At 49.6% G+C, this 26,377-nt stretch overlaps 1 protein-coding gene across 1 annotated transcript in view; it reads left to right on the top strand.

Moving 5' to 3' along the window:
- The window catches only part of LOC111152572 (fibronectin type III and SPRY domain containing 2), a 44,622-nt gene extending 31,773 nt beyond the window's left edge, over positions 1–12,849 (top strand). Inside the window, exons 10-14 of the mRNA XM_022511058.1 lie at positions 289–439; positions 2,682–2,815; positions 4,736–4,868; positions 8,653–8,829; positions 10,800–12,849. Coding sequence (XP_022366766.1) covers positions 289–439; positions 2,682–2,815; positions 4,736–4,868; positions 8,653–8,829; positions 10,800–11,052 — 848 coding nt within the window. The 3' untranslated portion in view covers positions 11,053–12,849. The remainder of the gene's footprint in view (positions 1–288; positions 440–2,681; positions 2,816–4,735; positions 4,869–8,652; positions 8,830–10,799) is intronic.
- The last annotated feature ends 13,528 nt before the right edge of the window (positions 12,850–26,377 follow it).

Genomic DNA, 26,377 nt, shown 5'->3' with positions numbered 1-26,377 from the left:
CACAGCCGAAAGGGGCCACGGAGCTCTTTGGGTTCTCTTTTATAAGAGGTGTCCTCCTCCTCCTCATCTCCCAGGGACCCCACAGACCATCACTTTGGGGAATAGGTTTCAACACATGAATTCAGTGGGGAGGTGAAGCATCAGGGAGGTAGGGGGGTTCGGGAGGCGGGGAGGCTGGGGAAATCTCTTTATGCCAGGACCGTGCTCATGCTGTCTGGCCGGGCTCTGGGCCCACTGGCTGCGTGTGAGCAGAACGGCTGTTCCTCTCTCCCTTTGTCCTGCACCCAGCGCCTTCCCCTCCCATCATAAAAAGCAAAGAGATACAGAGCTGCGAAGAGGCCGCACTCATCTGCTGGGAGTCTGGAAACCTGAATCCCGTGGACTCATACACGGTGGAGCTGACCCAGGTGGAAACACCCGAAGCCTCGGGCGTAACCGAGTGAGTCCCGGGGGGCCTTTGCTGGTCACAAGAGGCCTTGACGCCTGACACGGCGACACAGCCCAGGAAGTGCATGGGGTCGGAGGGAAGGTCAGTTTGGGACACAGGGGAACCTTAATCTGGGGCTGCTTCGTTTTCATGAGAAGTTGCTGGAACATAGGGGCGCCTGGGTGGCTCAGTCGGTTAAGCGTCTGCCTTCAGCTCAGTTCATGATCTCAGGGTCCTGGGATCAAGCCCCACATAGGGCTCCATTTTCATCGGGGAGCCTGCTTCTGCCTTGCCCCTCCCACCCCTGCTCATGCTCTTTCTCTCTCAAATAAATAAATAAAGTCATAAAAACAAAACAAAAATAAAAAGAAGTTGCTGGAATGGTACTATTGAAGGTGCATGACACGTGAATAAATGCTTTAAACCTCGGGTTGGCTTTCTCAGCCCAGTGACGTTTTACCTTTCATTCACTCAGCATGCGCTGTGGGCCTCGGTGGTGCCAGGTCCGGTGCCTGGGCTCTAGGAGACTAGACAGACAAATCCCTGCCCTGCGGCGCTGACCATCAGGGGGAGCAAATAGAAAACAAGAAAACTAACAAATGCATGAGATGCTAGAGGAACGTAAAGCCACCCCCACCTGGAATTTAAGGGGCCGGAGGGCATCTTGAGCCAAAACAATAGAGGTTAGAGTTGCTCGCACAGAGACCTCTGTGCCTGTCGTGGGAAACTGTGGGAGGCTCACGTCCACCCCAGGTCCTCAGAGCTGAAGGTGCTCACAGGTGGGCGAGGGCTGGGGTCAGCTGCCCCAGAGGCCTGCAGATCCCAAGAGTGCGCAGCCTGTGGCTCTGGCCACCAGAATGATCCCAATTTCCTTTGCAGTTTGTGCTGATATGTTAGGAGCCCCTGGCACCTTGCACCAGCCCAGACGAGGGGGTGTCGGTGATCTGGGGGATGTGGAGTAGTCCCTGCTCTCCCAGTACAGACCAGTGATCTGGAAGAAAAGACAGCATTCCCTCACAGACGAGCCCTTTCTTGTGAGCTCATCCCACACCAGCTTCTCTTCCCTGTGTGGCTCCAACCCCCTGGTCGTATTCTAGCTCTCCTGCTTCTGGGCTCCGTCCTGCCACGTGGCTCTTCTGTGGAGACTCCCGTCCCCATTTCATCCAGTGGCTTCCAAGTCATTCTTCGGAGCTCAGCTCTGGTGTCCCCTCTGCGGCATCAGGCACTCCGTCATATGCCATCACCACGTCATGGTTACCGCCTTCCATTGCCTCCCGTGGTGGCCTGAGAAGTGCTTCTGCCCAGCCTGACTGTGAGCTCTGTGAGGCCAGGGAATATGTGAGTTTTTCCCAGAGCCTCCGTCTACGGCACCCGGAAGCTAAGGTGCTTGGTTTAAGGTTTTTTTGTTTGTTTTTTTGTTTGGTTTTTAAGATTTTATTTATTTATTTGACAGAGAGAAGGATCACAAGTAGGCAGAGAGGCAGGCAGAGAGAGAGGGGAAGCAGGCTCCCCGCTGAGCAGAGACCCCCCCCCCCACCCCCCGATGCGGGGCTTGATCCCAGGACCCTGAGACATTGACCTGAGCCGAAGACAGAGGCATAACCCACTGAGCCACCCAGACGCCCCAATTGGTTCATGTTTATTGAACGAAGTAGGAAGGTGCCCCTCTGGCCGGCGGCCGCAGCCTTCCGTGACCGGACAGCCAGGCCCGGTTGGGTGAGGGCGTCGTATTGGGAAATGGGCATCACCCCGAAGGTTTCCCTTTTCCCCTGGACTGAAGCGGGGTTAGCAGTTACAGCACTAGACAGCGGCTGCTATGGGCTCATATTCGTGTCTGGTAGAATTTAATAAATTGGCTGGGGGCTTCTGTTTGTCACCAGCACAGACGGAGGCCTTCTGGGGGCCTGGGGCTGGGCTCGGGTCGGTGGTCCTCAGCCCCCGGCAGACAGCGGGGGCCCCATGGCATCCCACCTCACGCCTGCCTCCACTGACAGTAGATGCCAGGCGCGGGGCTAGGTGCCCGGGCCCCCGCGGTGGGGAACCTGGAGGGAAGAGGGCCGCACACACCGGGAGTCACAAGGGAGCGAGGAAAGTGGACTGTGGGGAGGACACGCTCTTGGCTGTGCTGCTGGTGGTCGGAGGATGGGGCTGCGAGGCTGGGTTTAAATTCCCAGCTTCAAAGCGGAGGTCTGGCGCTGGCACCTGGCTGGCTGGCCCCAACGCGTGGTAACCGCGGCTCTGCCTCTCTGCCCAGGTCGGTGGTGGGCATCCCAGCCTGCGAGTCCCTGGTGCAGCTGCAGCGCAGGCAGAGCTACACGATATCGGTGCGAGCCCTCAACGTGGGGGGCCCCAGTGCCAGGAGTGACCCCGTGACAGTCCACACCACAGGTACACGCCCAGGCCACATGCCCTCAGGGACTTAAGGGAGCCACCCTGTGGCAGAGCAGAGCTGCGTGACTTCGCTGGAAAATACGGCAGGCCAGGCCAGGAAGGGGCTGGAGACATCAAGGCCCTGGGGTCCCATTTTGTAGACAGGGGACTGGAGGCCCGAGTCACAGAGCAGTCTGGTGGCAGAGCAAACGGGACGGCTCAGGCGTTTTCTCCATACCCTCAGGTGGGCTAGAGGCTTGTCGCCCTGGACTGCGGTGGCCAGACACCTCATTGCTCACATAAGCCACGCGCCACCCTTGGAAGGGCATCATTATTCCCAGCAGGAGCTGTAGGCCGTGGCCGGTCTCCTGTTCTGCTGTCTGCCCAAGAGTCTCCCAGCCACCCACAGGCCCAGCTTGGCCCTGGCCGCTCAGTCTCTCCCTAGGCCCTGTCTGGCCGCAGGGGGTGCCATGCCCCCAAGCCCAGCCCCCTGCCCTGTGCGCTTGCCACCCTCCTGTCCTACAAGGCCAGATCTCAAGCAAGCAGGGACATCGCTCGCAGCCCTCCCTAACTCTGCCTTCCCAGGAGAAGCAGGGCGCCCGAGCCCGGGCTCTGACTGGGGCTGTTCCCCGAGGGACGTTGTGTCATTCCGTCCTCCTTTCCAGCGCCAGGAGGAGAGCTGTGTGATTATTCCCTGTGTTGCTTCCACACAGATGGAGAAAAACCAGCCGAGGGGCCACCGAAGTCCCCAGAGCTGGTGCAGGCTCATGCTGGGATTAGGACTCAGGTTTTTCTCTTCGGTAGGCCATGGGCCTGCCTTAACCTGGCTGGTCCTCCTCCTTTGCTGTGCCAACCCAGTGTTTTTGAAATGTCAAAGTCTGGCTATTTCAATGAAAGGGAACAGAGCAAAAGGGACAGCGAGCCCCTGATTATTCAGTCATCTCTGAATTAGTTTGTACAGTTTTTACGAGTGTATTTATGAATGGGGCCTCTGGGCGGCTCAGTCGGTTAAGCTCCGACTCTCGATCTCAGCTCAGATCTTGATCTCAAGGTCCTGAGCTGAGATGGTAATGCCTGAACCCAGGTTTGGGATGAAGAGAAGTGACTTGACAGGAACTCGGGGAGAAGAACAGAACTTGGCTAAGACACAGGAGTGGACAATGAGTTACAGTGCTCTCAAACGATGCATTTTTTTTACTAAATAATTTGTTCTTAAATCTATTCATACCACTCTGTGATGAGATTTTTGTTTTAACCATGATTTGGGGAGGGCTGTCATCTCCTTCCCTCTCCCTGACAGCCCTAACCGGAATGTTGAATTTCACTTCCCTGTGTCAGACACGTCAGTAACAATCTCCCTAGTTCCTGTTTCCCCGGCCGGCGGGAAGAGGTTCCCACCTGCACACGGTGTTTGCGGCCTCCTGGTTCAGAGCCAAGCCTCTGGAATCGGAGGGGCTTGGGGGTTCGAACTGGAGATCTGTCATTTGCCAGTTGATCTTTTTAACCACCCGTGCCTCAGCATTCTCCTCTACAAGGGAGAATAATAGCACCAGTTTCTTTCTCTTTTTTTTTTAAGATTTTATTTATTTATTTGACAGGCAGAGATCACAAGTAGGCAGAGAGACAGGCGGGGGTGGGGAAGCAGGCTCCCCGCTGAGCAGAGACCCCCACCCCCACCCCCTGATGCGGGCTCGATCCCAGGACCCTGAGATCATGACCTGAGCTGAAGGCAGAGGCTTAACCCACTAAGCCACCCAGGTGCCCCACAGCACCAGTTTCTAAGGGTGATTGGTGAGGCCTGAAGCATCAAAGACTTGCAAACCACTGCTGGGGACTGGGCACAGGGAGCCCGGTGCGGGGTAACAGGAGGGAGGCACCCCGCGAGGCTCGGGCTGCAAGAGGAGGTGGCAGCAGTGACGGGCTCTGGTACCTTCGCAGGCAGCCGCTTTCCCCTGAACCAGCACACCTGCCATCCCTGGCTGACCGTGGCTGACGACGGGTTTACGGTCGTGCGAAGCGAAAGGAAAACCCCCCTGAAGGAGCCGCTGCCTGGCAACACCCAGTTTAGCAGGTACTTCTCATCAGCCTCTCACTGGAGTGTTCTGTGAACCTCCCTCATACTTGCTATTTTTCAGGTGCAAGTGGGTGATGACAGGTGCCGTCTTGAGGGGAAGCAGTCCCTGAGATGGATGAGGGCTGGGGGGTCTGGTGGGGAGGGGAGACTGGAGGGGGAGGGAAAGGGTCCAGCTGGTGTGGGTGGAAGACACACGTGGCCACAGAGGTTGGGTTCTGGGCGGGAGGAGTCGACCATGAAGCCAGCCAAGGGTCACACTGGCAGACGACGGGAGAGCAGAAACGAGGACATAGGTCCCAGGGCTGGGCCCCGAGGTCCCTCTCCTACATCATGAAACATTGTTTTAAAACTCCTGATGGAAACCCACGATGGAGGCTGAACCAGGGTCGGTGGGGAAGACGGGGATTTCGCGAATGCCTGACCTGGGAGCGGGGGCCGGTCCCCCAAAGACGGGCACCATCTTTCTAGCTCTATAACTGTTTCCAGACCTGTTGCAACCATTTCTTTATGCCTTACTTCTTTCCACATACTTAGAGGACACTTGAACTCAGGGCAAATACACACTACTGAAACAGGAAAGTCAAAGCAGTGGGAGAGAAAGAACACAGGTCACGTTCAAGAGCAAATTCCATTTCCAGGAGTTCACGTGAAACGTGGCTGTCAGCTTCCCGGCCATGGGAAGAGACGAGGTCATGGTGGGTTGGATTTAGAGTCGGGAGGATCTTCCAAGAAGGAAAAGGGGCTCTCCTACGGGGGCCCCAAGGGCCACTGCCGCACACTGGTATGCAGCCTCCGTGCCCGGGGCCCCGACTCTGCCGGGGCTGGCTCCTCCTCTGATGCCGGCTCCCTGCTGGCCTATCTGCTGTGCGCGCTAGTGCGTTAGTGTGTGTGCGCGTGTTGCTGTGCACAAGGTGCGGTGGAAAGCGACTTTACCCACCTGCCTCTGCCCATTCAGCCCAAGGCCAGGTGGCACGCAGGCTCGGAAGAGATAAAGGTCTTACCTGTGTTTTTTAAAAAAAAATTCAACGAAGCAGATTTTGAAGATCTTACTGGCTTCACTCCCTGCTGTCTGCACTGGGCAGCGTCCAGTCCCGCGGGCAGAAAGGCGCACCGAGGAGCTGTGCAGGATGAAAGACTTCCGTGGGCCGAGTGAGCAGGAGCAAGGACATTACAGTGGGCAGAGCAGCCAGCGGTTGTGGCAGGTTAAATTCTTTCGGGGGACAGCAAGGCCTCTCAGGCACGTCACCTCACTCGTGCTCCTCAGACGATGACTGGTTGACTGGCTAAGATTCCAGATCTGAGAGCACTGACCTGATGACTTGTCCCAGTTTGGGGACATGGGGCTCAGCAGGATGGGGGCTTAGCCATTTTGGGCCTATTGTCCTGTTTTCCACCCTTTCGGTACCTGGCTGGTACCAGGGTGAAGCGTGTGCCTCTGTCGGACAGGTCCCGGCTGGTGGCCACCCCGTGGTGGCCCCTCTCTGGGACAGGACGCTCTCAAGAACACCACGGGGACAGCTTTCCTGTAGTAGGTTCCATCCGCACCCGGTCCCCTGAAAACACCCGCCTCTGACCACGCCTCTGCTCCCTCCCCTGGCGTGTGAGCCCCAGGAAAGCTCCCCAGGCGGACAGAGCCTCAAGCATCCCCTGCTCCAGCCCTTGGATGTTCCACTGAAAGCTCCAAAACGGGTTTTGGCCACTGGGGCCTGCGCCGGTGATCTAGCGCCTCCCCTGGAAATATGGGAGAGCTCCCCATCTGGTTCTGTTCGCGGCCTTTTGGGGTTCCGCCAAGCTGAGTTAGTCCCAGCGCAGTATCCTGTTACCAGTCTTTCTGGTGCCCTCTAACACCGTGCTGGGCGCTTGGGGTAGAGATGAAGGTACTGTCCCTGCCCACCTGACTCACACAGGCAAGTGGGGAGGCGCAGGTGTCAGGGGCACACCTGTGAGAGAGAAGGTGGGAGTATGGGCAAGGCATTGTGGGAGCCCCAAGGAGGAAAGCTTCCTGCAGGGGGAAGGGCTGGAAGGATGAACGGGAGTCCTGCAGGCCAACGAGGGAGATTCAGAACCTTACGCAGCAGAAGCAGAGAGGCCAGGCCGTTTGTTCGGAGAAGTACGGCGGTTGGGCACGTCACGGGCGCAGAGTCCATAAGGGGGGGATGAGATGAGGCGGGAAAGATGGACGCGTTCTAGCGCAAAACAGGTTTGGACCGTACCCTGCTGGCCACGGAATTAAAGTAGGGGAAGGGGCAGGATCAGATTCGTATTTCAAAAGGGTCACAGTGTGAGCTGGGGAAGTGGGGGAGAGGCCTGGGGGTGGGAGGACAGAGAGGAGGCTGTCGGAGGGCGAACGAGAGGAGATGAGAGGCTGAGAGGAGAGGAGACGGACTCAGCAGATCCTTAGCCCGTAACGCCACCGGCAAGGAGAGCGGCCAGCTGGCTTAGGGGCAGGCAGGGGAGGGACGGGTCAGGGGCCGTAATCTATGGCGCGTGGATAGGTACTGGACACGTTCCAGGTGCTTACGTGGATGGTCTCTCTGAATCATCACAACAGCCTGTGAGGTCCAAACCGTTATCAGTCCAGTTCAATAGATGAGAAAATTGAGGCACAGAGAAGTAAGGGAATTTGCCCAATGCACACTGCTGGTAAGGAAGGGTTGGTGTCAGAGTTCAACTAGAAGCTGAGCTTGTAACCACTGCATTATTTTTCTGTCTTAGTTTGCTGCCTTAGGTTACTAGGTGGATGGTGAGTCTGTTTCCCAGAAGGGAGAAGACATGAGGGGTAACTACCCCACCCCACCACAAGCAAAACCCACAGTCTGGCCAGCGGGAGGGGTAGGAAGGTCTGAGTTCTGTCGGGGACGTTCTGAATGAGACCGCAGGTGGCTGGAGGTGTGGGTCTGGAGCTTGGAGTAGAGACGGCTTCATTTTACAGAGAAGGATTGAGTTCATGTGCAGTGTCCTTCCCAGAGCTTCGAGTGGCCTTCAGAACTGGGGGTTTGAGGATGTGAGGGCGATCTGGCTGTGACAGCTGTCACCCGTGGATCACCAGGGTTGATGCGGCTGATCTGGCTGGCTGGTCGGGGACCCCCTCCTACCCTTGGTGCTCCATGCGTCTCCCTCCCAAAGCTGCATGCGGGGTCCAAGAGGACGACCTTCCCGGGTAGAGGAGGACCGTTCTTCGGTCAAGGGTATAGGAGTAGCTGCGCTCCCCTGCCAGAACCTCCGAACAAGCTCTCAGGGTCCGTTTGCGGGAGAATTTACGGCCGTCAAGCTTCCATGACTCCGGACACAGCCAAATGAGCCCCTGCAGGTGGCCGTCTGCCTTTTCATAGGTTAATTAATTAATTAATTAAGAACTTGGTTTGAGAGTAGAAATCATGCGTTAACGACAGCTAAACAAATCTGCCTAGGGATTTGGGGAGCCACCTAGAGTTTCGTTTTGGAGATACTCGTGTGGCCAGATCTCCAACAAGAACCTTTCTCTGGAGAATGCTGCCTTGTTATAAAACAAAACGTAACTCTGACCTTTTTAAGTGTAATTGTTCCTGGGGGCATCTTGGAGGTGGATTCTGATCATCTGTGAGGAATCTGCTCTTCGCTCTTCTTGGGACTCAAGTCCCCGTCTTCTGCCTGTGGGCTGTCGCTTCACACGGGAGGCGTTCAGAACACCGCCCTCCACATGTGCAGACCACCTGCTGGCCGGCCCCAACAGCTGGCGTCACTGCCCAGCACGGCCAGGCCGGGGCCGCCCCAGATCACATGTGCTCCTTTCTAAACCCAGGTGTGTTGCCGTCATGGGGAATCTAATTCCAGTCCGAGGGCGCCACTACTGGGAGGTGGAGGTGGACGAGCGGGCCGACTACACGGTGGGCGTGGCCTTTGACAATGTTCCTAAAGAGGAGGACCTGGGAGCAAACCGCCTGTCTTGGTGCATGAGGCACAGATTTGCATCATCGAGGTAAAGTAACATCTGGACAGCCAGGGTTAACATTCGCTTTGCAAGAACAGATCCGGAGGTCTTAGTAGTAATAATGAAGGCCTACAGTGTGTTTCAGAGGATGTTTTAGGGTATTTCAGGGGTCTTTTCTAGTCCTTTTCCCTAAAGTCCAGATGAGAAGAGAAGGAGCAGCTTTGGGTGCTTTTCTTTCAGATAAAAATAGCTAAAATTTGCGGAGAGCTTGTTCTGTGCCAAGCACTGTTCCACACTCTTAGATATTTTATCCTATTTCCTTCTCAAATCTGTTATCCCATTTTAAAAACAAGAAAGCTAGGCCTCCCAGCGGTTCGATAGTCCATCCAATGTGGGTTTTCAGAGCTTGGAATCAAATCCCAGCAATCTGGCTCCAAAGACAGTATTCTTCACCACTAAGCGACTGGTTTTCCCTGTTCAACTCATGTTATTAAATGCATACATGTTTGATTTGAAGCCTCAATTCTGTCTTTGAGTGGGCAGACGCTTAATAGTTACGGCTCATTCTGGTTTGCTTCTCCTGTAAAGCACTCTATCCTGTAGGCATGGACTAGTTCTAGAAAGCTGGGGAAATCCAGGAGGCCCCCCGGCCAGTGGACATTGTCAGACTTAGAAAGCCACTGTGGCAACCTCCCTTCGCCTCAAAAACTGTAAAACTTCCCACCATTTTCCCAGCACCTCTTTGTGGGGCCTCTGACCCTCACTGGCTTGCTGAATCCTATTAACATCTGATCTGGTGTTCTCTGCCTGTGAGCCTCCATCACTGTCAAACACTCTGTCATGCCCACGCATTTGTGGGAAGACCAGCTTCCCCCTGTAAGATGGCTGGACTAGAACTGACCCCACTAAACCTCAGGCCGAGTTCGAGGAATACGAGACGTATGAGGCACCAAGCCACAGGGTTTCTTTGGATTCTGCCTCAAGTAAGACTAAAAATCAAAGTGTCCTCTCCTGGAAAGGTAAGAACGAAGGGCAGAGAAAGACACTGGGAGGATAAAGAAAGTGTAGGGGTCTGTGCATAATGGGCGGGGGGGTGGCAGGACAGAACACAGAAGAGGATGGAACATGAGACAGCATGGAAAGGCAGGCCAGAAGCCAACCCCCCAAGCTAGAGCAGTCGCACGCGGTCACCTCGGAAGGACGTGTGAGTGAGAGACGGAGTTACAAGTGGAGGATGAGGGTTGGGTGTCCTAGCTGACTCGTATTTCTTCCTTTAGTCTTGCCTTTGCTGTGCTGGAAGGAAGCTAGAGGGAGGGAAAGCTTCTGGTGGCTGCTTAGCTAAGAAAAGGAGTCGAGGGGAAGATGAGGCGAGACGGCCTGGCTTGCTCTCATGCTCGGAGACTATTCTAACTGTCCCCCCGGGGCTGTGGACCTGGCCCTGAGCTCTGCAGGCGTCTGTGGGTAGCAGGGGGATGAAGTCCGCGCGTCTGGTCTCGGTGCCAGCCATTTTCAAAGCACACGGGCCACAGAGCATGGCTGCTGTCGCAGCTAACGGTGACAGGCCCCCGGGCAGCCGTGCTAAGGCTGAAGGTTTGAGAACTGTGCGTGAGTACTTGTGCACACTCTCCCAAAAGGCCCATTTTATTACATGAAACATCAAGAGGTTGCCTGTTTCAAATGTCTTCATTATGAAGGCTTTATACATCCGATCCTTAAAATCCACAAATTTTTAAAATATCTATTTCTACACAAATTTTGATGCAATTGGAGTGTATGCTACGATATGCAAGGTTTTTAGGTTAAGAGATTGTTCAAAAACAAATGGAGTTTAAAAATATGTCTCAGGGCAAATTTTAGAAAAGAGATATATAATTTTGGAAATGGCCCGTTTGGGTAGTCAGTTAATAAAAAATAAAACAATCACAGGAGTATGTGAATAAAATTAATATGAAATGCTGTGTAAATAAGCCCTCTACAGAATTTCTGAAGCTTTGTTATATCAACACTTAAATTTTCAGGCATGAGTATGAGTTCCTGCACAACAAGACGACTCCAGATATAAGAATAACAGTGTCCCCAAGGAAGATCGGCATTCTGTTAGACTATGAAAACTCAAAATTGTCCTTTTTCAATGTGGACATTTCTCAGCACCTTTACACGTTCAGCTGTCAGCTCCACGGATTCGTGCATCCCTGTTTTTCTCTGGAAAAGCCTGGCCGTCTGAGGATACGTAATGGCATCGTAATGCCCACGCACGTCACTTTCTATTAGACCGTTCTGATGCCCGGCTTCCTGTCGCTCTTGTGGTCCCTCCCCTCCCAGCCGCTCAGCCCTCAGCCCGTGGGCCTGGGCACTGAAGTACCACGCACCCGGCCCCAGTCCGGCTCCCGCTCTCCTCTAGCAGACGGGTGTGCTGACGCTCGTCTCGGCGGACCTGGGTTCTAGGCCCGTGCTACCGCCCGCCCGTGTGTTGTTCGGTGCGTCCCCACCAGGCCCGGCTGTCACGTGAGCGCTCTGCCAGCGTGAATCTGAATCTCCAAGGCCTACAGAGCTCGGGCTGAGGGGCGAGGGAAGGGGAGGGAGGGATACGACACCCGTGCCGTGTCGCCAGTGGCTGGAACAGACCTGCAAAGACGAGGGGCCGTCCACAAAGAAAAGCAGGGAAGCCACGCGCCTTCCCCTCTCCTGTTTTCCCAGCACTGTCGGCGTTGTGATGAGGGTCTCCCGCTGCGCACTGTGTGACGCCGTTCCTGTCCTTCACTGAACCCACGCGCTCAGGCTTTGCAGTGCCCTCTGCCACGCCCGATTCCGTGAAGGCGGGTTGGGGTCTGTCTTGTTCATCGTCCAGTCCCTGAGGGCTACCCCGTAATGAACAGGTACCCACTGCCTATGGGATGAATCCGTGTCCTCTCCCTCCAGCCACTGCCCGTGGGCGCGCTGTCCCTGCTCTTCGGCTGAGGGACGGTGGGGCCCCCTCAAAACCAGCACAGGACACGCGGCCGGGAGACACCATGGAGGGGAGGCGGTAGGAAGGCACAGAAGGGCCCCTGCAGCTTGATGGCAAGACGGGGGCACGGACCACTCCGTACTACCGCATAGATGCACTTTCACTGCATCGACGACGGGCCGGGGAACGAACGAGGAGCACACAGACATGAGTGGCAGCTGATCCTAGGAACGTCCCATAAAGAGAACCAGGTTTGAAATCAGAAGACCTACACTGGATCGCTAGTCTGTAGCTGCTTTGCCTTCAACCCTAGGAAAGTCCCACTATCTTCAAGCGCTCCTGTTTCCCTTTAAACAGAGAAAAAATAGTACTTGTTTCATAGGACAGGAAGATTTCCCAGCGACCGTGAGAGGGACGACAGTATAGGGTGCACAGCAAATGCACGGCAGCTCCTGAAGACACCAGCCCACCGAGACCCAAGATGAGTGGGTGGTCTCCCCGCCGGCAGCTCTGGGACTTCCGGCCCGGCTGCTCTCGTGCCATCCTGCCACCACGGGACTCGGTCCCGCTGGCTGCATGCCCGGTTCTCCAGCCCAGGAGTCTGGCTGTCTCTCAGAGCTCTGCCCACAGCACCTCCCAGCTCGCAGAGCAAATGACTCCGTCTGTGAGGCAATTCGCAGAGACCGTTCTGTGTCCTGCCCTGTGGAGGCCTCTCGAAGCAGACATCACCTCATCACTTTGGGTTTTCTGTGAACTGGAAATGCCATGGCTCTAGAATCTTCTGTTTTCTAGCGCACTCGAAGTCCGACAGTGAACACCGCTCCTGTCTCCAACTCGGCCTGTGATGTGAGCAGCAGCTCAGATTCCTGACTTCACAACCCACCCTGACGATATCCCAGCTCCTTAGTCTCACACGCACACACACGCACACACACCTGCCCTGCCACGCTGCATCGCTGGCCTGAAATCAGGAAGGTACGGCCCGTGTAAGCACAGACGGTTCAGGTTACAGACACACGCGTGTATCCAACCCTGTTCTCAGCTCCAGAGACAGAAACTGCAGTAGGAAGTAGGACATCACAGATAAGGCAAGTCTGAACTCAGGATTCTAACAGGCTTTATGGAATGTTTCACGTGTAATACGGACATGTATAAATGATAAAAACTCGACAACTATATAAGGTCTGAGTGAAATTTTTATTTGATCAAGAGAAAAAAAAAACCTAAAATTGGCACTGAGCATTGACATTTAAAATTCACCTAATTTACACAAGGCATATGAACAACTTAAAGCATCGTAATTAGCTCAGCGTAAAAAACTTTGGTTTAAACATGTTTCTTCTGCAAGAAGAAAAAATAAGTCTAGAAAAGAACCAAACAAAACTTTTTTTTTCTGTAAAATATTCCAGTTCCTAAAATATCACAAATAATCTGCTAAAACCAAATTTTAATAAGGGGCAGGATTTACCTCAAGGCCACGTTCACCTGCAACCCTGCTGATAAACCTGTTAAAAAACAAAACAAAAAGGATTTTTAGAACATCAGACAGTCGAGGCCACGATCCCTGACTGCAGTTAAAACATGTCAGTCTGTTCTCTCCCTAGGTTCACCTGCCTCACTGTATAACCCTTGAGCAAATTATTAACAGAAGCTTTGGCTTCCCTCAACAAAGGGGAGTGAGAATATGTAAAATAACCACAGAATCTTAGTGTCACTAACATGGGTTTAGTAATTCAGGATAGTCTGATTTGAAGGCACCTGAGATAGGACTAGAAAGTTGGTGAGAGACAAATGACACTGGTTGCTGATAAAATTAAATTGCCTTTTATTTGGAAACGTGTATAACTGACTTCCTGCTGGTTCAGACAATGATATGCAATCACTTATACACATTCAATTAAATATTTCAGAAGCACGTGCTTGGTGATCAGTATCAAGCAGAGCGATTACATGGACATCGAGGCCTTTTCTGCATCACTTCCCACCCTCCAGTACTTGTCAGAAGCAGAAGTTCCCGTGGCTCACACGCTGGCAGCTGCCCGCAGCGCGAGTCACTCTGACACAGCATTCCGTAACTCAGACTCTGCCGGTCTCCATACAAGGAGGCTCAGCTCCCACAAAACTTGCTGGACTCCCTGAAGGCTGCACCACGGGAGAGGTCCTCCTTCCACTTTCCTGAGCAACTTCTCCAATTTCCAGCCTCCTTCCTATCAGTTAGCACTGTAAGAGTTTTTGTGGATCCACCACCTTCTCCCACCCTTTCTAATCTAATAATTTACTGTTCCTATTTTACAGTACGACGACTCGAAGTGTGTAGTTGCTGTTGGTAGATAAGTAGGTCTTGAATTTACTTTGCAAACAAGACCTGTTCTATCTACCTTTTCCTTTAGGAGGCTAACAGCAGAGTCGGCTTGACTTCAAGGACTCTGTTTTCTTAGTCTCCAGAAGACCAAGTCCAGCTTTTAAAGCACGGTCCTCTAGCATGTCAAGACACAACAGGAATGGTCATGACTTTTCAAGTTTTCAGAGATTTTTCTTCACTGCAATCCACAGTTAGGGAATCTAAATTCAAGATGAGAACCGATGGCTTGGGAAGAAGACTCCAGCCAGTGAGCAAGTCTCCTAGAAGGCACGTGACGATGAGCTGGGCATGATGCCCCGAGGCAGGAATGACGTCAGAGTAGCTACTGCACAGGTGCTGCTGCCCTGCTTGTTTTCTGCTAGTCCCAACCCCAGGAAACAATCGAGCCCCATTCACCGACTGATTGCTTTTTCTTCATTTTCCCAGACTTTGACACTATCAGGTTCTCTGCTCTGTCTACTCAAATCCTGGTGGACTCAAACTGTCGTTGATCTGAATCGTGACAATTCAGCTACGTAGCACGCAGCTCAGACAACATGCAGTCATGCACACAGAGCCCATAAAAAGGCTTTTGTATTACGAACTTGGATTCTCCTTTTGCGGTCCCCCTCATGCTCATTCCTAGCCCTAGATGTGGGCTTAAGAGATGCCCTTAAATTCGCAAAGACGGGTCTGGAGTCCGGAATATACTCCATTTGCTAGGAAAGCACTCAGTCAACAAAACCTAGGTCTCCCAGCTATGCATTTTAAGAAAGGAACTTCGTTTTTTTAGAGATGGATTTCCTGAGTACATATACTGCTTCATGGTAAACCTGTCATCTCATTCTGCCACTCAGAAAGCTTCCTACCCTCTGATTTCTTTTATACCCCAAACACCCACCTGATGAAGGGGGAAACAGGGAGAGAGAAGGAAAATAAGAGAAGTACTACCCAAAAGCAAGCCCAGACCTCTGAAGAAAGGCAGAAGATACTTGATAAACAAGCCACAGATCCCTAGGCACCTGGGATGGACCGACCCGTTCTTGTCCATCTAATCCCTACGTAGCTCAAAGGTCACTTCCTAAAAGCACTTCCTTCTAACTCCTCCCTCTCCCAGGCTGAGTTCAGTGCCACACACTTACCTCTTTTTGAGTGGTATACTGCAACCCGCGACCTGTGTCGGCTCCACTCAAACCAGAGGCAGGAGCTGTACCTCCTCACCTCAAACCACCAGAACATGGAAGCGATGATGTCTGCAGAGCTCATTTACCTGGAAAGAGGTAAGAGACATCAAACTGTCTCCCAAATTAAATCTCTTCATCAGAAAGCAAAGCACTTTTAAATTATGTGTGCTGGGTGAGGAGAGGGAGATAAAAAATATTCTCAGCCTTTCTGCAGTCCCCACATACCTAAGGATCCACCACAGAATCCCATTAGTAACAGCAACTTCTGACCTGGGAGGAGGAGGAGGGGGCTGACAAGACCTGACATGCGAGGAAGAGATTTAGAATGCTTTCTTCCCATCACCACAAGACATCACTAACGCTCACATTTAACATTTATTGCAGTTTTGACTATTCTTAGAGAGCCCATATTTTAAATGCTCTGAAACATCAATTCGGTTTTTATGTCTGGAGGCTGATGAGTAGAAGTGAAGGCCCTGACAGAGCCTGATCGATTGCACGACACACCGCACCACGGCTCTCTGCCGGTCCTAGAATCTAAGACTTTCACAGAGAAAGGACATGCTGTAAGGTTAACGACAACCCCAGGGATGTATAAAGACCGCAGGTGATAACTTCTCAAATGTAAAGTGTCTTTTAAAAATCATTTTATGGGAGAGATTTCCTCACGCCTCCCCCCCAAAATTGTAGCCAAACTTATTTATCAGACATAGGGTGAAAAACCAAATATATGGAGGCACCTCTTATTCTTGAAATCTCATCCTTTCCTAAAAAGTTGATGGTATTTTCAGACCCTAGGTTTCATTATTTTAAATTGGAAAACTCTGGGGACATGTGAGTGGCCCAGTCGGTTAAGGGTCTGCCTTAGGCTCAGGTCATGATTTCTGGGTTGTGGGATCAAGCCCCATCTCAGGCTCCCTGCTCAGTGGGGAATCTGCTGCTCCCTCTCCCTCTGTGCTCTCTCTCTCTCTCTTTCCAGAAATAAATAAGTAAAAATCTTTAAATCAGAAAACTATATTCCCAGCCCTTGAAAGAATGTCAAGCCAATCTCCCCAAAATAACTGCATAAAACTCTACCAAGGATTTCTGTAAAGTCAAAGGCATTTTAAACATCGATTACCTACTCAGTTAATCATTATGAACTCAGCAGTGGGTACATTTCTGTGCAGTTACTAATCCACCGAAAAGTCTCAAGTTCTGGAAGTGAGAGAAGGGAGATGCATGCAGACTGTAACGTGCTGCGGTCACTGGAGGAGAAGGTAAGAGCTGAACAGCCGGGGGAGTGAGTGGAACAGAAACCACCTACAGCCGTCCACGTCCAAACCCACCGAAGGGGTGGTCTTCTCTCCTCAGCCCTCCCTAGTAGTCTGAGGCGCTGTCTGCAGCGCTATGCAAACCAACAGGAGGAAAGGAAAACAAAATGGAAGATGTGTTCCTTGTGCCTGGAATTATACGTGCCCTGGAAATAAGACTGCTCCTTACTGCATTTTTAAGGTAATATTTCTGCCCATGTCACCACCGCTTGCAACAGCAACCACGTCTGCATCATCTCAAGTTTCTTGGGAACATTTACGCAGAGCACTTGTTCTCAGGGCCTGGCTCTCATGGAGGCCCGAGACCCTTTCAGAGGCTCAGTCAGCTCAAGACTACTTTCATCATTAACACTGAGACATTATCTGCTCTTTTCACCCTTATTCCATGAACGTACAGAGCAGAGTTTTACCAGACGCTACACTATGTGAGGACATTCATCACAGACAACAGTATATGCTTGGATGTTCTTGTGATAAAAACGTTTCTCAGTTTTAACTTCTAATACTACAAATAATCGTGTGTGTGTGTGTGTGTGTGTGTGTGTGTGTATGTCCCACATAAACAAAATCTCTTTGGAATCCTCAGTAATTTTAAAGGAGGGTCCTGAGGCCAAAAAGTTTAAAAGTTCTTAATACAGAGCGTCCAAGGCTTCCCCACAATGAAGATCTAGTTGAGTGAGTTCGTCGGTCTAAGAATACACCCATGCTTTTCAGTACTTGCTAATGTACAAGCCGTTCTGTAGAACTCTGAGGCGTACACACTTTCTTCATTTCCATTTCAAAATAGAGAGAGATGGCAGGGGCAATGCTCAATACGTTTAAAGAGCACGAGTACCAAACGCAGTGTTACCTAAGACAGCTGAGGCCTGACTGCAGGGCACCCTACGGCGTCTCACCTGGACTGGGGGTGAACTTACAGGCTCACTGTGGCTGGTTTCATTCAGACAGCTTCCGAGGTAAGCATTTCCACGGGCTGTGACAGCAAGTTCCCACAGTGAGAGCTCTGACAGTAAGTAGTTAGCTGGAAGTCTTGCAGGGGACACATATCCGTGAAACTCAGGCCTCTAGGAAATGACAGAAAGGACCCACGGACTCCCCTCTAGCTACACAGCATCTGTAATGTAAATAAATGGCCTCGCCTGGGTGGCTGAGTTGGCTGAGCCTCCCACTTTTTTTTTTTTTTTTTTTTTTTACAGACAGAGAGGCAGAGAGGCAGGCAGATAGAGAGGAGGAAGCAGGCTCCCCACTGAGCAGAGAGCCCGATGTGGGGCTCGATCCCAGGACCCTGGGATCATGACCTGAGCTGAAGGCAGCGGCTTAACCCACTGAGCCACCCAGGTGCCCCTGAGCCTCCCACTCTTGATTTCAGCTCAGGTCATGATCTCAGGGTCATGAGATCGAGCCCCTCATTGGGCTCCGCAGGGAGTTTGCTTGAGATTTTTCTCTCTCCCCCTCTACACCCTCTAAAATAAATAAATAAATCTAGACCAAAAAAAAAAAAAAAAAAAAAAGGTAAATAAATGACACCGTTCTAACTCCTGAAACATACCGACTTTGCCTTTCTTGGATTCATTCTGCACGGAAAGGTATATCCCCGTCTTCACTCCCTTAAAAAGACGGCTTAGCAATCCAAAAAAGCAGTTAAGATGTGGAGAACAAAATGATGGTCTGGAGATGAAGAAATCTCGCTCCTGGTCGTGGCTCTGTCACTAACGAGCTCGGGGACTTTCAGCCCGCCCCCTCTCACTATGCTTCAAGTTAAACTGAACCAAGGGCGATGACCCAGACGGCTGTTCCTCCTCCGACACCAAACGACGTTCCCGGCGGATTTAGGAAGCTTAAGAATGACCTGCCGTGCGTTTACATCTTCAAAGTCATGCAAGAGGTGCCGCTGCCTCAAGCGCGCGTCACCGATTCAAACCGTCTGCTTCCGTACAGGCCCTCGCGTCACACCCCTTAAGCGACACGGGCCACCACGGATGTGGAACTCACCTACTGCATGATCTTTCCTTCAACCTTACTCCGGGCGTGTCTTTCTCCCTCCCACACACATCCCCACCGCAGCTCCGCGAACCACCCTGCTGGGTTTTCTTTTAGACGACGTCGAGGAAGCTGAGCGCGAGCTCGGAACGAGACCCAGCTCACTGGAGACGAGGTCCCCGCGATAGATACGCCGACCTCTCACCTCTGCGCCGGCTCCCCGCCATACCCCCCTGAAACCCGACACACCAGCCAGCCTGCCTACTAAGACGCTGTGACCGCGCGCCCCGCTCGTAGCCAGAGAGCAGCCTCACCGTACGCCACGGACGAATCCGCCCCTCCCGCGTTGATCGCGGCAACACCTCCTCTCTCCTTCCGGTGGAAAGCAGCCCTTTCCGGTTCCGGTCGTGGGGAGGAAGTCCCGCCCCGCGCAACAGCGTAACATAGCGGGACGCGCTGACGCGACAGAGATGCGCCCGCAGATGCGAGTCGGTGGCGGGGTAGGTGGACTGAGGGACTTCTGGACTGAGGTTGCAGTTGCTCGGTCCCCCGTGGGGAGTGGGGAGAGGGCAGAGCAGTTCAGCGGGGACTGGGAAAGTGCCTTGGAGACTCCCGTTTCCCCAAGAACTCGCTCCTTCCTCCCGGAGCGTCCTTCGGGGGATCGAGGCCCTTCCCTCGCCGGCTGCCGCGTATTTGACTCCGTTTCTGCGTTCCGTTTATCTGCGTAGCCGCGTACCCTGCAGTCATAATGGTTACGCTTACTGAGCATTAGCTGTCCGTCGTCTCGGAGTAGGAGCTCCTAAGCTTCGGTAATTACTGCCGACTACTGCTGCCCACTCATGAGAGGGCTTGAGTACCTCCATAGCTGTCAACTGGACTAGGGACATAGCTCTGTTGCGGTTAGGAAGACAAATTGCAGATTAAAATTACCCTTGTTTTAGTTTCCGAGGGCTGTCGTAACGAAGCATCACAAACTGGGTGGCTGAGAACAACGCGTTTATTCTCTTACAGTTCTGAAACCAAGAAGTCCAGCATGAAGATGTCAGCAGGATCATGCTTAAGTCTGAAGCTGTGGGTAAAAAGGCTTTTTTTTTTTGCCTCTTCCTGGTTTCTGGCGGTGACGAGCCGTCCTAGGAATTCTTTGGCTTGTAGCTGCATCATTCGTATCTTAACTGTTCAGCAGATGTTTTCTCTGTGTCTCTGTTTCTCTAAAAGGACAGAGTCTTCCGGGACAAAGGACCACCCTACTCCAGTGTAACCTGATCTTAACTAATTATATTTGCAATGACAGTTTGCAGGTCAAGTCACGTTTTAAGTTTCTGGGAAGGACATGAATTGGGAGGGGGGAGGGTGACACTGGCTAGCCCCCTATAGCTGTCAAAGAGCTTGAGAAGTTGGCAAGCCAGAAGCTGAGAATGTGCTGTAGTTCGCAGGAATTCAAATGTAGTTCAGTTGCATCCAGGAAGTTTTTGTGGACATTTGAGCTATTGCCTTGATAGGTGGGTAGGATTTGGATGTGCCGTCATAGTTCACACCCAGTGTTCTGGGCAAACAAGCGTCACAGACAAGGTTGAACGTGAAGTAAGTTGGGTTAAAGCAGGAAGGATCTTGAATACAAGCGGAAGAGTTCGGACTTTCTTCTGTTTGTAAAATGAGAGTAAAAGTGTTTTGGCAGAGAAGTTGTGTTTTGAAGATTAATTAGTAACCTAGTCAAACCTGCTTTGTGTTACTTAGTCCATTTAAGAAGTGTTAAATCCTGGGGTGCCTGGGTGGCTCAGTGGGTTGGGCCGCTGCCTTCGGTTCAGGTCATGATCCCAGGTCCTGGGTTCAAGCCCTGCGTCGGGCTTTCTGCTCAGCAGGGAGCCTGCTTCCTCCTCTCTCTCTGCCTGCCTCTCTGCCTACTTGTGATTTCTCTCTGTCAAAAAAATAAATAAAATCTTTAAAAAAAAAAAAAAGAAGTCTTAAATCCTATTCTCTGAGCATATCCTGTTATTTTTCATCCTGGTGTCTCTGCTCCTGCTGTCCCTTATTCCTGGAGTGCTGCCATCAAGGAGAGTTGTTCAACTCATTTTATGTTTGCAACCCAGTAATGCCAAAACCTGACCAACATAGCACAGGAAGAAAAAACTGCCTAACTCCTGTAAATACAAACCCCTAAAATAAAATATTAGCAGATTCCGTTGTTCCCTCCATCTGGAACAAAAAAGGTTTTATCCCGGAAATGATACAACATTAGAAAGCCTGTTTCTATAAATCACTGTATTGGTAGTTTAAATCTGTATGAGGTTTAAATCAGTGATCAGAAATGATCATCTCAATTGATAAAGTGTTTTTTGAAAATATTCAATATCTCCTTTGAAAACACTTAGCAAAATGGGAATAGACAAATAGCAACTTGATAAAAGGCACTTGAAAGAAACGGATACTAAATTTCATACTTAATGATAAAACAGTAGAAACATTCCACTAAACTCGGAGAGAAATCAGACTCTGATTTCTCTCGATGCTGAGTTGAATCTCAGAACAAGAGTGACACCTGGATGATTAAAGGGGGTACAAACAGGGCTCCTGTGTGAGGAATACTGGGGACAGCGCCTGGATGCTCGGTGTGAAGAGGTGTTTTTTAAATGAATTCAAGACACTTGTGTAAACATAGGGGCATTAGGGAATGAGAGAAAGGAGACCCATTTTGACAGCAGGTGCTTGCTGCCAGTGCGCCAAAAGAGTGCTCAGGCAAGTCACTTAAATGCTGTGTCCTGTGTCTGGTTTATTTTCTTATAAGTAGTTATCAAAAGAGTCACTTTATATTTGAAGCTCTTCTCTACCGAGTTCCAAAAGTGTAACAACTAAAATAGTAAATTCCTGAACTCAGTTCCTCAGATCTCAAAATGACTTTTCCTCTAGTTAAGGCAGTTTAAGGAATTAGGAGTTTGAACTTTACAGTTAAGCTGCCTGAGCTAAAAATCCTAGCTCTGCAACAGCTTACCAGCTGTAACCTAGTCTAGTTAATGAGCTCGACCCGGTTCCCTCACATGTGTAATAAAGCAAAGCTACCCATAAAAGCGTGTGACACGGGGCTGGCATACACACTCTCGAATTGTTCATGAGTTCGGTCGTTACTGTCATAAGAAGAGAAACTTCAGAGTAGGTACAATGCTGTGGAGTGAAATGTGCCTTCTCCCCTGAAAATATGTATGTTTAAAAAAACTTTTTTTTTTTTTTTTAGTATAGTTGACAGTTCTACATTGACCTCAGGTGTACGACGTAGTGATTCACTTCCTCTGTAAAAAATATGTATGTTTTCGGGGCGCCTGGGTGGCTCAGTGGGTTAAAGCCTCTGCATTCAGCTCAGGTCATGATCCCAGGGTCCTGGGATTGAGCCCCGCATCGGGCTCTCTGCCTACTTGTGATCTCTCTGTCAAATAAATAAATAAAATCTTTTAAAAAAAAATGTATGTTTTCTAAAAACTTGTAATTTTAAGCCCCAACCCTCAATGTGTTGGTATATGGAGATGGGACCTTTGGAGCTATTTAGGTTTAAATGAGGTTAGGAGAGCAGAGACCTATTGATGGGATAGTGCCTTTATAAGAAGAGACGCTAGACCGCTCTCCTCCCCACCTTCTTGCCTCTGGCCAGAAGACAGCTGTCTGCGAGCCAGGAAGAGAGCCTTCGGTAAAATTCAGCTATGGTGGCACTCTGATCTTAAGACTTACAAACTCCAGAGCCATGAGCAGCCAACAGTTACAAAAATGTTGAGTTCTAAATGACTTACTTTTTTTCTAGTGGAGTTCTGGATAAGTCTTTATAATCATAATAGTATATAATCATATATTGTCATTATAATCTTTATAATACAAGCTTTTCTTCCCCAAAGTCCCACTGATTCTTAAGAGTTTTCTTTTTGTGTAAAAAATGCGTTTTGTTGTTGTCATTACTAAATCGGTATTAGGGTATTGTGAAAGGAGTTAAAAGATTTCAGTCCACAGCTTCATTAAATTAATACCAACTACTTTAAGGTTTATTTGTTTATTCTGTATGGGAGCAATTTTGTACACTTGTGTATTCACTTAGTATTATTTCAGTGACTCATTTCAATATTGCTATTTGTTTAAAATATCCATATAATATTCTTTAGAACCACATTATCTCTGATAGGGTGTTGGTAATATGCAGTGTGTATGGCCAGTGGATGCCAGTCAGACCACTCAGACCAGGGCCCAAAAGAGGATATGGTTTGTCCACCAAAGTGTAAGGTCCAGACTTCCATTTTTAGGGTAGTGAGCTCAAGGTTTACAATCTTTAGAGGGGATTTGGGAAATTGATGGGAATTAATCTGGCAAAAGAGGCATGAAAATTTTAGAATGTAAATAGAAGGGAGAGAAGATTTGGGATTGGCATTTGGTATGTAGGGATTTTTTTATTAAAGTCTGATTAAAGTCATTTTCCTCTGGAAGAAATATTTGAATATTCTGATAAGTCATTTTCTTCTGGGAGGAAAATCTACCTGGGACTTTGGGTAACTAGATGATCATTTACTTATAACAGGGAGGGAGTTGGATAATTTTAAACATAGCCCATAAAACTGCAGCATACAAACATACGCATTATGAAAGCTGTTGATCAGAGACTCTGGAGGTGTTCCCCCTGCTGCCTGAGATGTTCACCAGGATTCTCAGCGACCTCCTGGACTGATTGTTTATCCCATAGTTGTTATGAGCTGGGAACTTACCAGCAGATAAACCAGAGTAAAGAAAACTATAGCCTGGAATTTTAACAAGTGAGGACTTAGCAGGCCTGGAGTCTTTCTCCCCAAGAGTATCTCCAAGAGACTGCAGACTGAGAGCAGAAAGCGGAGAGAGTGGAAATGAGACGAACATCAAAGGAATTAACTGAAGACCAGGACGGAGGACCGTGCGGGTTCATGCTGTGGCTCTCCTCAACCCCACATGCAAGTGACTGGCTTAGCTGCAGCCACCACTGAACACGTCCTAAGCTGGAAACAGAAGCTGGAGAAACTGTTTCTGCCTGGGGAGAGCTCCCACTTCCAGTGTAGGAAAGCCCTTCTCACTTGGGCATTAGGAAGGGTCCTCCTTCCTGCCTGCTGCACGAGGACCCTAAACTGAAGTTTCCCACTTGACACGCCCTCGTGTGTGCAGAGTTCACGTGGTCCCTCCATTCCACAAAGAGCCAGCTGGAGAATTCAAACTCCCTGAAGCAGAGGAAACAAAGCCAGCCACCCAGAGGCCCTCTCCTTTGTTTTAATGTAAATTTTCTTAAATGTTCAACCAAGATTTATTCCTTGTGAAGAAAAACAACAGCAGGTAAGAAAAAGACCTTAGGAGCAAACAACCGGCCTGAGAGGGTAACTAAAAACTATAATTAGTGTCTATGGAAAGATTTGAAGATCCTGCATCATAAATAAAGAATTGGCTACCATGGAAAAAGAATGAGAAAATGAGAAAGTTCTTAAAGTGATTGTTAAAATAAAAATCTAATACACTGGAATAAAAAATACATTTTCCCTAAAAAGATAATTAGAAACAATGTTAGTCCAGAAAAATCTAAATACCTGAAAGAATTTAAGAAGGAGGGGCACCTGCGTGGCTCAGTGGGTTAAAGCCTCTGCCTTCGGCTCAGGTCATGATCCCAGGGTCCTGGGATTGAGCCCTGCGTTGGGCTTCCTGCTTAGCAGGGAGCCTGCTTCCCTCTCTTCTCCTCTCTCCTCCCTCTCCTTCTCTCTGTGCCTGCTTCTCTGCCTACTTGTGATCTGTCTGTCAAATAAATAAATAAGTAAAATCTTAAAAAAAATAAAATAAATAAAATCAAATCCCAATTTAACTTTTGAGATGAAAAATACAGCATCTGACATGAGAAACTGGGTCGGATTCATAGCAGATTAGACATTGCAGAAGATTACTGAATTTGAAACGTAGTAATAGAAACTATCCAACATGAAACAGGAAGTTTTGTTTTGAAATTTTGATACACACAGAGTATCAGGGACCTGTTAAATAACTTCAAGTGGCCTAATATACTTGTAATTTGAATCCCTAAAAGAGATAAGAGGGGAAGATATATTTGAAGAAATAATGACCAAGATTTTCCTAAACAGATGAATCCTATAAATGTACAGACTGAAGCTCAACGAACATCCAAGATCAGGAAACAGGAAAAAACATACCAGGCACATCATGATCAAACTTTTTTAAGCTAGTGAAAAAAATCTAAAAGCGATCGTGGGACCAGGGGGTGTTGCAATAGGAGGAGATATTATAGAAGAACAAAAGTGAAGATGATGGCAGATAACTAGGTGGAAACATTGCAAGTACGTATTAGAGCAACATCTTTAACACTAAAAACAAAAAGAAACTGTCAAGCTAGAATGCTATATCAGTTCTCTTATTTCAAAAAGGTGAAATAAAGACTTTTTCAGACATGTTAAAGCTGAAAATTAATCAGCAGCATCCCCTCCCTATAAGAATTATTAAAGGAAGTCATTCAGGCAAGGAAGATGGCACCAGATGGAAACCTCAATGTACTGGAGAAATGAAGAGCACCAGCAGTGACAACCACACGTGCATTTTTTCTCACACAGAACCTGTCATTTTTTAGAAGAAAAACTAAAAACTAAAACTGGTAGAGTTAAGATAGGATTTTTCCTGCTTTCTGCTTCGAATAAGATAAGGATCATTGCCTCCTGTGGTATCATCCCCTCAACAGAACAAAACCATCTAGAAAGTCATTTCTTGGACTTTGTTAGTTTGTTAGTGACATCCACCCCTTCAGGGACCTGGAGTATAAATAGTGGTGGGAGGCACATCTATTTTCTTAATCTTCTTTCGTTGTTTTAGTTAACTTGTTTCTGTGATGATGAAATGGACACATCTCCTCACTCCAAGATACAAATTTTAAAGTACTGGTTCACCAATGTTCCTGGGACCACCAGTCTGTTCTGTTAGTCATTTTGTCTCATCTTGTACCAGCACCACACTGTCTTAATTATTGCAGCTCTATAGTAAGACTCGGTATCTGGTAAGATGAGTCCTCCCACCTTATTCTTCAACACTGTCAGTCTTCTCAGCCCGTTGCTCCTCTGTACACATTTTAGAGTCTTAACAGTTTCTGCAAAATAAAGGTGAATATATGATTCACAAGTTGTATAATCCTCAAATAAGATTGGGGTCAAAATTTTCTGCTTAAACCAGTTCTTAGGTGCACGTAAATAGTATATGTGTTCTATAAGCTTTATCCTAAGCTTGTCTCTTTCAAAATTTCACAGGGTTCTCAATTTCAGGTTCAGATGGTTTTGTTTTGTTTTGTTTTTTCCTCCCAGAAATTTTAGTTTGGGTCCCTTGACACGCGTAAGTGTCTTCACTGTATGTTTGAGGATGTTTTTCACTTCTGGCTGTTGTGACAGCTTTGCCTCTGTTCTTAATCCCAAAGAACAATCTGACAAATATAAACGTGGCCCAAAATACCTTGGGGTGGCATAGTTGTATAAGTCATTGAACCACCCAGGTGTAACCTAAACTTGCTCAGGTAAGACCCAGCTGTTCCCTGTGGAAACTGTCTCCAGTGAAGCATGGCCAGAGTCTGCTCTATCAGCGAGTCTCTCGCTGACTCTGTCCTCTGGGGATTGCCGGGGGGCACTCCCCTCCCATTGTTTCTTCCTCCAGTGGATTGACCGGTAAAGCCTGGTGGATAATAAATGGTTAATGAGCTCTCGGTAGATGAGACCCAACTTACTAAACAGATATGAAACGTACCTCTCAGACCCCAGGATCCTTACTCCTTTCAATCAAATCCTGAATATTCAAAATTGGAGCCTTC

This window comes from Enhydra lutris, unplaced genomic scaffold, assembly GCF_002288905.1.
Source record: "Enhydra lutris kenyoni isolate GAN:26980312 unplaced genomic scaffold, ASM228890v2 scaffoldscaffold29, whole genome shotgun sequence".
Taxonomy (NCBI): domain Eukaryota; kingdom Metazoa; phylum Chordata; class Mammalia; order Carnivora; family Mustelidae; genus Enhydra; species Enhydra lutris.
This window is presented reverse-complemented; position numbering and strand designations above follow the sequence as displayed.